Below are 14,681 nucleotides of genomic sequence, written 5' to 3'. Positions count from 1 at the left end.
AGAGACAGAACTTTTCCTCTTGAGCATGTGCTATCCATTCTGTGGTGACTGACACACACACACACACACACACACACACACACACACACACACACACACACACACACACACACACACACACACACACAGATATTTATGTACTGACTGTTTCTTTCCCATACCCTCAATCCTCAGTTCTCCCCACATCCCTCAGTGTCCTGTTTTATAAATCACCTTCCTGCATGAACGAGACTATAAAACCTTCTCTCGTTCTTCTCATCTGTCTATTTTTCTCTCCGATGTATTTCCTCCTCTAATCCCTCACTCCAGCCTCATCATCCCACAATAAAGGAAGCAAACTCCTACCGGAGCGTTGATCTTGAGGAGCGCGATGTCCGATTTTTCGTCAATGTCGGTGATTTTAGCGTCGTACGACTGCCCGTTTTTCAATTCGACCTTCACGCGGTTCTTATCGGCGACCACGTGGGCGTTAGTGACGATGAGTCCGTCATCAGACACGATGAATCCCGAGCCGGTCGCCACGGCCCTCTCACGCAGACTGTACGCCATCCTGAGGGAAAGAAACGTGTCACAGATCGAGACGGAGAAAAGCAGATGTGTGGGGACTTAAAAAGGACCTCAATGAGTGCATGATGAAGTGTTCATTCCTACATTTATAAGAGAGAAATCGTAAATTAGTCATCAGATGAAGATCTTTAGTCTTCTCTTAAAGATACAAGGCTGTTTAGATAGAAACGGATTGCACATCTAGTTCTGGGATTAGGGTTTTTAGGCTTTGAGGACACATTAGAAACCATAAAATTGAAGAGCTAGGAACCAGGACCCTCAAGCAGGAACATCTAGATCTTGGACCATGTTTAAGCCTGGGAGAAGGACATACTATGAACCATAAAGGTCTTTCAGCATGTCACTGGACCAAGACCATGTTAGGATCCTGTTTATTTGGCCTGAGAGAACACACTAGAAACCAGCAAAGTTGAAGATCTCAGTTATTATGTATGTGGGTGTGTCTGTGGGCCAGTGTAAATAATGAAAATAAGTAGTAACATCCAGCTCTGGGATCATGTTTGGGCCTGAGAAGAAACACTAGAATCCAGGAACCAGGATCCACAACCAGCAGCATCTAGCTTTAGGATCATGCTTCAGAGAAGGACCCATAGAGTTAAATTTCCCAGTCAGCATTCAAGTAAGTATGACAATAAATCACATTTCTTAGGACTGAGGAGACACTAGAAAAAATAAGGTTGAAGATCTAGGAACTAGGATCCTGAAGCAGCAACATGTAGCATTTAGATGTTGTCTTTTGGCCTGAAAGGACATACTGGAAACCATAAAGTTGAAGATCTGGAAACTAGGATCCAGAACCTAAAACATCTAGCACTATAATGTTTTTTGGCTTTCGAGGACAGACTGTAAACCACAAATTTAAAGAGCTAAAAACTAGGATCCAGAAGCAGCGACATGTACCACTGGGATCATGTTTGGGTCTGAGAGAGGGACACACTACAAACCATAAAGTTAAAGATCTGAGTCAGCATGCAGGTGGGCATGTCAACGGATCATGTTTTTTGGTCTGAGAGTACACATAAACCATTAAGTAAAAAAAAAAAAAAAAAAAGACGAGTAATCAGAATTCAGAAGGTCTGAGAGAACACACTGGAAAACAAAGTTGAAGAACAAGGAAACAGGATCCATAAGCTGTAACATCTAGCACTAGGATCATGTATTTGGCCTGTGGGAAGGACACACCATGAACCATAAATTTAAAGATCTCAAACAGCATGCAGAAGGGTATGTCCATGGACCAGGATCATATTTCTTGGCATGAATGGACACACCTAAAACTAGTTGAAACTCTAGAAACCATCACCCAGAAGAAGCAACATGTAGCACTAGAAACATGTTGAAGCCTGGGAGAAGGATTACATCTCCAGTCAACTTGTTGGTGGGTGTGTTCGTAGACCAGAGTAAATAATGAATGTGGTTCACAAATTTGTGGTCTGTAAGTATAATTGCTTATTGCTGCAACAGGAATCCAGACCTCTATCACACACACTGAGAAAACTTCAGGAGGGTTATGAACCAGGCAAGTAAACGAATTCTGAAAGATTTATGAAAGAACATTTAAATGGAGATCAGCAACAAAAATAGAGTCAAATCTGGGAACGATTAAGACATGAAATTGAAAAGTGGTTCAAAAGTTCTTCTGGTGTTGTGTAAAAAAGTCTGCAGAATCGCATGGTTAGTGTGATGTGATAGAAGGATTTGTCATGTCATCTCATATCACACGGAGATCCTTAGCTGAAGAGGAAACAGTGGTCCAGCTTAAGTGGTCCTGCATGTTCCTTTTGTACTTTGAATCCTCTTTGGTCTGTTGGACATTTATCTGGTAGTGAAATCATCTAAAAGGTTTTGGCACTACATGGAAGGCATTGTGCGTCCACCATCTACTGGCATCCAAGTGGAAGAATCAACGTTCTTTCTTGTTTTGGCATCTGCTAAATGTGTAAATGCTTTTGGATCTTTGAGCTTTACTTGATCATAAATTGTTCCCTGTGAACCCTTTCGAGCTTTGGATTCTACTTAGCTGTCAACTCTCCTTAGACCTTTATATTGTTATAAACTCATCTGAATCTTTGGCCTTTAAGTAGTTCTTCTTGACCTTTGGAATCTACATACTATGGAACTCTTCTGGACTTTGGGCCTTGCATGGTAGTGAACTCCCTTTAGTCTTTTACACTTTTGTTATTAGATTCTTCTTGAGCTTTGGACACTGGTTTATAATTAGTTCTTCTAGACATTACTTTATATACTATTAAACCTTTCTGGAATTCTGGACCTTACTACATAGTGAACTCTCCTTAGAACTTTACACTCCATTTGATGGTGAACTCTTCTCGCCCTTTTGACGCTACATTCAATAATCCCTCTGGACCTGGACCTGTAGGCTGAGCAAGAGTACACATGCTGCAATCTAGGAGTTCTCCAGGGAGATCACAGGAGCATGACCCTTTGCATTACCGAGGATGTACAGCAACTCTGTTTTGATTGAATGTAGTTCAAGATTAGTCTAAGCAGCCGTGAGCTGAAATGGAAACAGAAAGGAGAAGATGAGTCATGTACAGATATAACTTCACTGACGCAATGGGTTTAGATGGAAATTGGAAGAGAGCTACACATTGTGCCTTGTGGGACACCAGCGAGAGTTTGCACTGAGTCAATATGGAGCCTTTCCAAGTCAGCTGATAGTTCAGTCTCCCCAGTCAGTCTCATCAATCTCTTACTGTCCAGAATCTGATGGTTAATGCAACCGGACTGAAGATTCGTGTAACTGACTGTTATAAATCTAACAGCAGGAGGCTTCTTGCTTTGAGAATGTTGATAGAGAAGTATAGAGAAGGTCAGAAAGAGTTGCATTGTGTGTTTGTGGATTTAGAGAAAGCGTACGAAGAGGGTGAAGAGAGGATTTGTGGTATTGTATGAGGAAGTCTGGTGCATCAGAGAAGTATGTGAGGGTGGTGCAGGACATGTATGAGGGCAGTGTGACAGCAGTGAAGTGTGCAGTAGGAACGACAGACTGGTTCAAGGTTGAGGTTGGACTGCATCAAGGATCGGCTCTGAGCCCTTTCCTGTTTGCAGTGGTGATGGACAGGTTAAAGGACGAGGTCAGACAGGAGTCTCTGTGAGCTATGATGTTTGTGGATGATATTGTGAATTTTGGTAAGAGTAGGGAGAAGATTGAGAAGACCCTGGAGAGGTGCAGGGGGCGCCGGAGAGAAGAGAAGTGGTGCGGTTGCGGGGAGAAAAGGTGGAGGAGTTCAGGTAACAGTGCAAAGTAATGGAGAGTGTGTTAGAGAAGTGAGTGCAGGCAAAGAGTGCAGGCAGGGTGGAGTGGGGGGAGATGAGTAATAGCAGGAGTGATTTGTGATAGAAGAGTATCTGTAAGAGTGAAAGGGAAAGTTTATAGGACTGTGGTGAGACCTGAGATGTTGTATGGTTTAGAGACAGTGGTACTGAGTAAAAGACAGGAGGTGGAGCTGGAGGTAACAGAGCTGAAGATGTTGAGCTGTTCGTTGGGAGTGACGATGATGGACAAGATTAGAAATGAGTTTATTAGAGGGACAGCGCATGTAGGACGTTTTGGAGACAAGGTGACGGAGGTGAGATTGAGATGGTTTGGACATGTGCAGAGGAGAGATATGGGGTTAATCAGTAGGAGAATGCTGAGGATGGAGAAACCAGGAAGAAGGAAAAGAGAAAGGGCAAGGAGGAGGTTTATGGATGTGGTGAGGGAAGACATGCAGGTAGTTGGGTTTAAAGAGGCAGATGTAGAGGACAGGGCAGTATAGAGACGGATGATCCGCTGTGGCGCCCCCTAATGGGAGAAGTCAAAAGAAGAAGATTTTTAAGCATTTTGGAAACAAAACCAATAGCCAATAACAGGAAGCTGACTGGCTGTTGGATGTTGGTTTAATTTGTAATACAGGAAATTATATTTGGACTAGCGGAATGATCTACATGAAAACAAAACAACACAAAAAAATATTCTAAAGTGCTGCTGGAGCATTTGAATGAGCATTAGAGTTGGTGTTCATGATCACCGGCAAACCTAAAACAGTCAGTTTAAGACATTTTAAAGCCTACTTTTTTTTTTTTTTTTTTTTTTTTTTTGAAACCTCACAGAAACCCTGAGTTAAAGCCTAATTATCAAATGTGAGCGCTCAGGATAAGGGTGTCTGCTAAATGCCATAAATATAAATGGAGTCATAAACAGTAGGGATGTGCATCATCATAAGTGAAGGCCGATGAAATTCGCATAATAAACGATACGATACAAAAGATTCCCCACTGTTACGATACAGTGCGTGACAATTTCCATTCAATTCAACACAATTCAATTCAAAATGGAAATATATGTGATGCTCTGCAATTCAATTATTTCTTTATTTCAGACAGATATCAAATCAACTATTTGCCTTCTGACTTCAAACGCATGGCCCCTTTCACAAACACGCCTTTGCAGTGCAAGAAAAAGAACAAACATGAAAATAAAAGCAGATGTTCTTTTCCTGTTGTGTCTGCAGTAAGTTACAGCTCTGCCTCTGCCATGTTAATCTTTATTCTATGCAACTCTCAGGACACGCCACGTCTCCGTAGTGTTGTGATACGTCATAATCACATAGCAGCAGCGGCGCTGAGAGAACGTGACTGAGAAAAGTTTTAATGAGGAGAAAACAATCTATATATAAATAATTGGTCACATTCTGAATAATAAAAGAATAGCATATATACTAATAATTATATATGTAATGCACATGACGTTATACTCCAGCTTCTCTGTTCTTACCCCGAACGTGTTCGTGGTTCTTTGTTCTGCAGATCAGTTTATCACATCTGCAGTTAGGACACTGACACGAAGCACGAAAGATCACAACACTCAGGAGGTTAAACTCATACATTAACCACAGCAGATTAGACAGTGCACCTCATCTCTCTCTCATCTCTTTACACTGTCACAACTCCCACGCAGACTCTTCTTTCCCGATTCCAAATCACTGTTGGTGCGGTATTATCTCTAGATCTGAAGTGAAGCGCATACATTCCCTGATAAACAGTTATATTCAAATACAGCTTTAGTATAACAAATAGAACAAAAATGGTCTAAGAACCCATCCCTGTGGAACTCTAATATTGAGGGTGTCAGGTGATAATAAACCTCTTCAGGTCACGTGGAGATAAGATCAATAATTTCCAGTGCATTTACACAAACACTAATAAATGACATGAAGTGTCAGGGGACTGCTGTACATATTGTTGCTTTGATTCCAGTTACAATTCTCCAGGTAAATCGGCTCTGAGATTGACTCAACAGAAGTTGAAGCATCGCAAACATTATTCTCTCAGCACTCAGAGACAAACAGCTGTGGCTGTGGCCAGATTTAAACACACAATCTTATATTCTATCCCTGATCTTTCAGGCTTGTTGGTGTACACACCTTTCCACGGCAACTCCAATTGGGTGTTACACTCAACCAACACACACATACACACACTTACTTGCGAAAGAGTTCAATATGAACGACAGTGGGTGCGATTTTCTCCACCACGTCGGCGATGAAGTTGTATTTATATCTCAGACTTGTTGGTTTCTCTGAAACTGCAAGACAAAATCATACACACACACACACACACACACACACACACACACACACACACACACACACACACATAATTCAACCCTCTGAAACTTACACTGACATCATCTAAATAAAAAAAAGTGCAAAACATCAGACTGGTCATTTAATGTCTCTTTATTTACACCCATTTCAGAAAGGCTGCATTTACGGTTTAGTTAAAAAAATAAAAGAAAAAAGAAAACCAAGAAATAAAACAAACAAAAAAGAATCTCAAAACATTTATATTGAAATGTTCATGTTAGTGCTCTGGCAAAACAAGGAACGTGTGAGTAATGATGATCGGGGACTTGGCATGTCTGTGTGAGGACGTGTAGAAGTATGTAGGTGTCTGTATGTGAATGAAGAACAGTGTAGTTAAGTATAGATCTAAAGAAATGGAGTGTGAGAGTGTATAAGAGAATGTAGGATCGCATAAGGGAGTGTAGGTGTGTGTGTAAAGGAGTGTAGGGGTTTATAAAGGAGTGTACAGGAGAATGTAGGATTGTATAAGAGAATTTATAAGAGCAAAAAGCCTTGATCTTGATTTTCAGTATAAAAAGATGCTGTGAGATTTTATAGCAACGTCGCTTTTTAATCCTTTGTTGTAATGTTGGCTCTTCCTATCATTGTAAAGCGGAATTCACCAATTCGTGAATAGCGTTAGATTGTTCACCCACTAACAGGGAACATGAGCTGGGAAAAGAACATTGTGTGGACGTTCTGATGACGTGTTGTTGCAATAGTAATCCTGCTCAGTACGAAAGCATTCAGACAGCCACAACCTCTTCGACTGCACACTGTAACTTTTTGTCAAACCTGGCGTTAAGGAGTGTAAAAAAAGTGGAGGAGTGTATAAGGGAGTGGAGGAGTGTATGAGGGAGTGGAGGAGTGAATAAGAGAGTGGAGGAGTGTATGAGGGAGTGGAGGAGTGAATATGAGAGTGAAGGAGTGTATGAGGGAGTGGAGGAGTGTATGAGGGAGTGGAGGAGTGAATCAGAGTGTGGAGGAGTGTATGAGGGAGTGGAGGAGTGAATATGAGAGTGAAGGAGTGTAGGAGGGAGTGGAGGAGTGAATAAGTTAGTGAAGGTGTGTATAAGTGAGTGGAGGAGTGTATAAGTGAGTGGAGGAGTGAAGGAGTGTATGAGGGAGTGGAGGAGTGAATAAGGGAGTGGAGGAGTGAATAAGAGAGTGGAGGAGTGAATAAGAGAGTGGAGGAGTGAATAAGAGAGTGGAGGAGTGAATAAGGGAGTGAGGAGTGAATAAGGGAGTGAGGAGTGAATAAGAGAGTGGAGGAGTGAATAAGTGAGTGGATGAGTGAATAAGGGAGTGGAGGAGTGAATAAGAGAGTGGAGGAGTGAATAAGAGAGTGGAGGAGTGAATAAGGGAGTGAGGAGTGAATAAGAGAGTGGAGGAGTGAATAAGTGAGTGGATGAGTGAATAAGGGAGTGGAGGAGTGAATAAGTGAGTGGAGGAGTGAATAAGGGAGTGAGGAGTAAATAAGTGAGTGGAGGAGTGAATAAGGGAGTGGAGGAGTGAATAAGTGATATACTCAGGGGTGTATAAAGTTTCTTTTATTTCATTTTTTTTCCCTCTGTCTCACTGTTTCTCTGTCTACATTTGCTCTCTTTTCTAGTTGTTGTACACACACTTACTGCTCTCCACTCAGGCGTGTCTGGAAACGTTCTTACCTTCTTCTCCTGTAATTTGTGCTAATTATCAGAAAGTGAAGTGAAGTGTGTGTGTGTGTGTGTGTGTGTGTGTGTGTGTGTGTGTGTGTGTGTGTGTGTGTGTGTGTGTGTGTGTTTGTGTTGCTGCGTCTAAAACAAACCACACTAACTGCTTATTATCACTACTGTTGTTCTGTTCTGTGTGTGATTTGTATTATTACGTGTGTGTGTGTGTGTGTGTGTGTGTGTGTGTGTGTGTGTGTGTGTGTGTGTGTGAGTGCTCGCTGATCTGTAGTTTCCCGGTGCTGTTGTCTAATTACAAAGGATCACGAGCCAGGAGTAAGTGTGCAGTGAGAGATGAAATGAGCTGTGAATGGTTTGGTTTTAAACTGAGAGAATAAACAGAGGAGTGACAGACGGATGTGGCCAGAAGAAACCTGTATGTATTTACAGTCCCTCATGGAACGTTCTGGAGTCCAAAGTGTTCTCGTTCAGTTCTTCCAAGAACTTTCAAAAATCATTGCATATACAGATGTGGAACTTTCGTGAGACATGACTTTATATTTTGCAGTAATTACGTAAAGGGTTTAAACTGTTCTTTGGAGAATCAAGGGTTCTTCATGAAGTTCTTCTTCTTATAATCACACATCGCAGGAAACCACCCTGTTTCAGGTCTATATATAAACCAGGTCATATATCTGTTAGAACATATACTGCAGGTTCCTCCAAAAGAAGAACCACAGAGATGATTATTACACAGAATTGGTTTGGTGATCAGAGAAGCACACATTCACACAGATCTTTAATAAGTACTTCTCCTTGGAACCATCTCCGATAACATTCTGTTTGTGGACACCCAACCATTGGGAGCATGGAGAAGCTGATGCTGGATCTATGATGATCACAAATTGTTCTGTTTTTTTGAAATATTTATGATCAAACTCTTGATGTCACCCATATGAGGATGGGTTCCCCTTTGAGTCTGGTTCCTCTCAAGGTTTCTTCCTCATATCATCTAAGGGAGTTTTTCCTTGCCACTGTCGCCACGGCTGCTCATCAGGGACAAACGCACACCATTCACCTTCACTGTTGTTTTCTGTAAAGCTGCTTTGAGACAATGTCTGTTGTGAAAAGCGCTATACAAATAAACTTGACTTGACTTGACTTGACATTAGATGATATGGTGTGTTCTTTTTGAGCATCCTGTTCCATATTTAATCCCCATCCGGCTGTTATAATGAGCTCCTGGGAAGATGTTCCACTAAATTTTGTGGGGATTTGTGGAGATTCATTAAGACACAAGTGTGTGTAGGTGAGAAGGTGAGGAGGTCTGGGGTGCAGTCAGCATTCATATTCATCATGTTTAATAAGGTTGGAGCTCTACAGCAGGAGATCTTCCACTCCAAACCAGATCTTCATGGAGCTTTGTGCACAGGGTGCATCGTCATGGCGGAGGTAGTTTGAGTCTCCTAGTTAAGTGAAGGGAGAATTTCATGCTCCTGCATCCAAAGACATCTGATACAATTGTGTCCATCCAACTGGCTCTTCAGGAGCACCTTTAAATGATCTCTGTAGAACTTTAAATTGAAGTGTTTCTCTTATAGAAGAATATTTAGAAGAAGCAAAATGTTTCATGAAGAATCCTACAACAAAACATGAAGATATCTGAACTCTTTGTAGCTACATGGAGCCATCTTTGATCATGAACCTCTCTATTCTATTCAGCCACCATCCTCGTGTTTAGAGGAACCATTATATGTTCTATGTAGAAGTGTAGAAGAAACCAGAGATGGTTCCACATGCTCACAAAACTGAAGACACCTTCAACCTCAGACAGAATTTTGATTCTTTCGGAGATGAGTCTAAAAAGAAGAAAATCAAAACACAAGAACCAGAACCCGTATCTATTGTGTGTAGGACCTTGTAGATGTTTCTGGTTCTTGGCCTGATTTGTTGAAGCAGTTTTTAGATCTTCTTTCCTTTTTATTTTGCAACGTTCTCATTTTAGTTCCGTGGCTCTTCTGAAAATAACTCATGAAAATAACTCCCAAACCCATGACATCACCATGTTTCACTTTCAGACCAGCGGCGTTTTGGAACCTGTACTTTTGTGGTGGAAAAAACATGCAAACTGTAGAACATTACTGTGAGAACGAGTGCAGAGAAAAAGAAGTTCTGGAGTTCAGGATCTTCTTCACTCAGACTTTTCACTGTAACAGAAACGAGGCTCAGTGTTAAACTCATTATCTTACAATCGCTTCTCTCTCCCTCCCCCCCATCTACCTCTCCCTCTCTTCCTCTCTCTCTTCCTGTCTCTCTCTCTCTCTCTCTCTCTCTCTCTCTCTCTCTCTCTCTCTCTCTCTCTCTTTTTTTCCTTCCCCCCATCTCCCTCTCTCACACCCTTTATCACGTTCTCTCTCTCTCTCTCCATCTCCCTCTCTTTCTCTCTCTCTCTCTCTCTCTCTCTCTCTCTCTCTCTCTCTCTCTCTCTCTCTTTCCTTCCCCCCATCTCCCTCTCTCACACCCTTTATCACGTTCTTGCTCTCTCCCCCATCTCTCTCTCTCTCTCTCTCTCTCTCTCTTGCTCTCTCTCTCTCTCTCTCTCTCTCTCTCTCTCTCTCTTTTTTTCCTTCCCCCCATCTCCCTCTCTCACACCCTTTATCACGTTCTCTCTCTCTCTCTCTCTCCATCTCCCTCTCTTTCTCTCTCTCTCTCTCTCTCTCTCTCTCTCTCTCTCTCTCTCTTTCCTTCCCCCCATCTCCCTCTCTCACACCCTTTATCACGTTCTTGCTCTCTCCCCCATCTCTCTCTCTCTCTCTCTCTCTCTCTCTCTCTCTCTCTCTCTCTCTCTCTCTCTCTCTCTCATTCTTCTCATCTGTCTAATTTGTGGCCCTCCATGTCTATTTTTTCTTCCTCTCTCTCACTTTCTGTTATGTCTCCTCATTTCTGTCTCTTTAATGTGTAATGGTAGTATCACTGTCTCTCCCTGACTGTCTCACTCCCCTTATCTCCGTTTATCTGTCTGACTCTCTTCCACTCCCTATCTGTCTCTCTCTCCTGCTTCTCTCCATCTATTCATACCTTTGTTATGAATGCTGTCTATTTGTCTTTCTGTCTCTCTCTCCCTATTTCTGCTCATCATTCTCTCAATTCACCCATCACAATTTCTCTCTCTCTTCACAGTCGACTTTTTCTCGCCATCTCAATCTTTCCTTCTCTACCCAGTCCTCCACCTTCTTTCTCTCTCTCTTTCTATCACACTCTCACTCCATCACTAACCTACTCAGTGAACTGGAAGGAAAGTCACAGCATCACATAGAACCAGAAATTCCTTTACAAGACTGAAATTGAACATGTACAAAAAGACACACACACACACACACACACACACACACACACACACACACACACACACACACACAGAAAATCAGACAAAGAACCTGAATTGTCAGAGTACACATGTGTAAATGCTTCAAGGTTCTCCTTAACCATGTATCTACTGCATTCTGGTTCGGTTCTCCAAAGAACCTTCATGAAAGAAGTAGAAGAACCCACTTAAATATATAAAATCAATCTATCCTTAAAGTTTTCTTCACACAAAAAAGAAAGACACACACACACACACACACACACACACACACGCACGCACGCACGCACTACCTTCTCCGCAAGGTCCCTTGTGCACCAGCAGCACGGGGTTCTGCTGAAGCTCCAGCGCGCGCTCGCCGGCCCGCTTCAGCGCGCACGCGCTCCGGTACGAGACTCCGTCGCTGCCGCACACCGGTTCGTCGCTCGCGCACGTGCACACCGCGGTTCGGGATCTCCGCCGGAGCCCGACTGTCGATGATGAAGATGATGGTGAGGACGACTCGACGCACCGCAGCCCTCGCGCGCACACCGGGTCGCCGAGCCGCCTCGCGCTTCCCGCGCACGCCTCGCCCTCTCCGGAGGCGCACACAGCGCAGCAGCCGCACGCGTCCAGCGCGAGCTCCGTGGCGCAGCGCGCGGACAGCGCGGGGCACCGGGACTTGTCGCAGCGCGCGGGACACGCGCCGACGACCGCTCGCTTGCCGATCCGCGCGCTCGCCGGAGACGCCAGGGCGACCGAGAACAGACACAGCAGCACGGGACGCAGCGCGAGACACTCCATCTCACACACACTTTCACACTCTCTCTCACACACACACACACACTCAAACGCTCACACACACACTTCCGCACGCACACACACCGTGGAGTGAACAGAAGAACAGGAATTTGTTCGGTCAGTGTACGTTCTCTGCCTGATCCCGCCCCTTTAAACTTCACTGACCAATCAGAGCGCACCGAATACACCACGTGACCAAACAAACAAACTGAACCACATGTTCACAAAATACAACAAGCGATTTCTCCTGGAGACCTGAGGTTCTACAGGTTCCTCCTACTGCAAACAGAAGGTCTACAGGCTCTTTCTTCTTAGATGTAAACTCCTTCTTCTGCATATTTGAGGTCCATAATCTTCTTCTGCAAACCTAAACCCTAAAACTCTGCAGAATTGAGGAACAACGGGTTCCTTCTACTGCAAACTTGAGGTCTACAATATCCTTATTTTGAGAACCTAAGATCTAGAAACTCTTCTTCTGCAAACCTAAGGTCTAAAATTCCTATTTGGCAAAGCTGAGGTCTACAATCTCCTTCAGCAAACTTGAGGTCTACAAACTTCTACATCCGCAAACCTGAGATATACAAACTAATTCTTCTGGATAACTTCGATCTAGAAACTCTTCCTCTTAAAGCTTAAGGTCTAAAATTCCCATCTCTGCAAACCTGAGGTATACAACCTCCATCTTTAGCAAACCTGAGGTCTACAAACTTCCATGTCTGCAAACCTGAGATGTACAAAGTCATTCTTCTGGAAACCTGATGACTAGAAACTCCTTCTTCTGCAAACCTGAGGTCTACAACCTCCATATTCTTTTACCATTTTGTATTCTACACATTCATATCCTTCCCAGCTTTAACTATTACATTTACCAGTTTGTGGTTTACAAGCTCCTTTACTTGCCATCTTGAAGTCCTTTTCGTGCTCTTCTGAGATCTAAAATCTCCTTGTATTGCCATACCTATTACTTCAAGAACCTTTTACTGCTGTCTCAATGCCATCTTGATGTCTGAGAGGCCCTTCACCTCCCATACTGAGGTTTACAAGCTTCTTCTCTGACCATCTTGAGGTTTCAAAACACCTTCAACTGCAATCTTGAAGTCTACAAACTCCTTCACCATATTGTAAACTACAAGCTCCTTCACTCATCCCATCCTAATGTCTACAAGCTCTTCCTCCTGCCATCATGAAGTCTAAAAGCTCTTCCTCCTGCCATCATAAAGTCTACAAGCTCCTCCTCCTGCAGTCTTAAGGACTGAAAACTTCTGGCCTGTGGGTTCACTAGAGAGATGAATCCGTATGGATCTTCTATATTTGGTGCAATACATCGGGCTCTTCATCTTACTTAATGCAGTCTGTAACTGCACTGCCCTCTGGTGGATAATTTGGGTTCTGTCACTCTCTGTTGTTAACCTGGAGAATGCTCACTCCGAGTGTGTCTGATTTCTCTAACAGAAAGTAACACACTTTGTTTTACGGAACATAAAACAGAAAAATCTATAAAATTACATTAAAATATCACAATAAAGCTCTGCAGATTTTGGAGGATTTTATTGGTAGGTGAGGGGATGCCAGATTGTCTGTGGATTTTGAGGGTTAAGTGAAGTATCGCCAGATTTCCACAGGGGTGTTGCAGGATAAGGGAAGATTTACCAGATTTCCAGGGAAATGTTGGGGGATAAGTGAAGGTTTGGCAGATTTCTGAAAGTTTATTATTTTCTGAGGGCATTTTAATGAAGCATAATGAAGCCAGATTTCTGTAGTATTGTTGGGAGCAGTGGCGGGTCGTGTATTTGGTACCCGGGCCTTCAGTGAGGACGTACTCGACTTAATCCACCTCTTAATACACCACTATCATGTCGTGATTATAGAAACCATCAATACTGTACAAAAACACAATATAACAACACGTGACATTACAGAGAGACGTTTCACATCTGGAGGTGAAAACCATTTTACTAAAGCAAGAAACCCAGTTGACCTCCAAACCTCTACACTACAACCACAACTGTGCACCTTCAACATCTGGAGCAGTTCACAATCAATATTTGTCTAATAACATGACAAAATCATAAAAATGTAAATAAAACACAACCTACTCACCAGAGATACAGACTCATAATGTGCAGCGCCCCCCAGAGGCTGTAATCCAGTGGTACCGCTCATATTCACTGGTCTGGAAGTGGAGATCAAACCCTTTCCCGGGCTGAGACACGCTAGCGAGCTTCAGGGTTGGTGACCTCCTCACCATGTCTCGCTTTTCTTCACGATGGATTTTTAAGTCTCTTAGACCAAATCAATTTCTCTTCCTCTGTAGGTGTAAAAAAGTCTAACTCAGATGTATGAACGTGTGCAGAGCTACACACGTGTTTTACCAGTCCAACTCGGCTGTAACAGTTTCCCTCTGAACAACCAATCAGAGGACGGAACAGTGCTGAGGCTATTCTAATTGGTTAAAGAAACAGAGCTGTTTATTAAGGAGACTGTGGTAAAAAGTCCAGCAGTACTGACTCTGAAGGCTCTGGGGAGATTAGATTGACATGGCAGCACATAGAGACTGAAATCTGATTGGACAAAAAATCTAACATCCACATACACGTACTGGAAGCAGTGCAGCCGAGAGAAACCCTACGAGATGATGAGAATAAACTGATGAGAATAAATGAATACAATTTCATGGATAAATATTAGAAC

At 42.9% G+C, this 14,681-nt stretch overlaps 1 protein-coding gene across 1 annotated transcript in view; it reads right to left on the bottom strand.

The window, feature by feature from the left end:
- LOC310727858 (serine protease HTRA1A-like) overlaps positions 1 to 14,109 on the bottom strand; it is a 43,620-nt gene extending 29,511 nt beyond the window's left edge. The window contains exons 1-3 of the mRNA XM_083544770.1: positions 11,504 to 14,109; positions 6,058 to 6,157; positions 346 to 550 (exon numbers count right to left, since the gene is read on the bottom strand). Of these exons, the coding sequence (XP_083400896.1) occupies positions 346 to 550; positions 6,058 to 6,157; positions 11,504 to 11,993 (795 nt within the window). The 5' untranslated portion in view covers positions 11,994 to 14,109. The remainder of the gene's footprint in view (positions 1 to 345; positions 551 to 6,057; positions 6,158 to 11,503) is intronic.
- Between the last annotated feature and the right edge of the window lie 572 nt (positions 14,110 to 14,681).

This window comes from Silurus aristotelis, assembly GCF_946808225.1.
Source record: "Silurus aristotelis genome assembly, chromosome: 6".
Taxonomy (NCBI): Eukaryota; Metazoa; Chordata; class Actinopteri; order Siluriformes; family Siluridae; genus Silurus; species Silurus aristotelis.
This window is presented reverse-complemented; position numbering and strand designations above follow the sequence as displayed.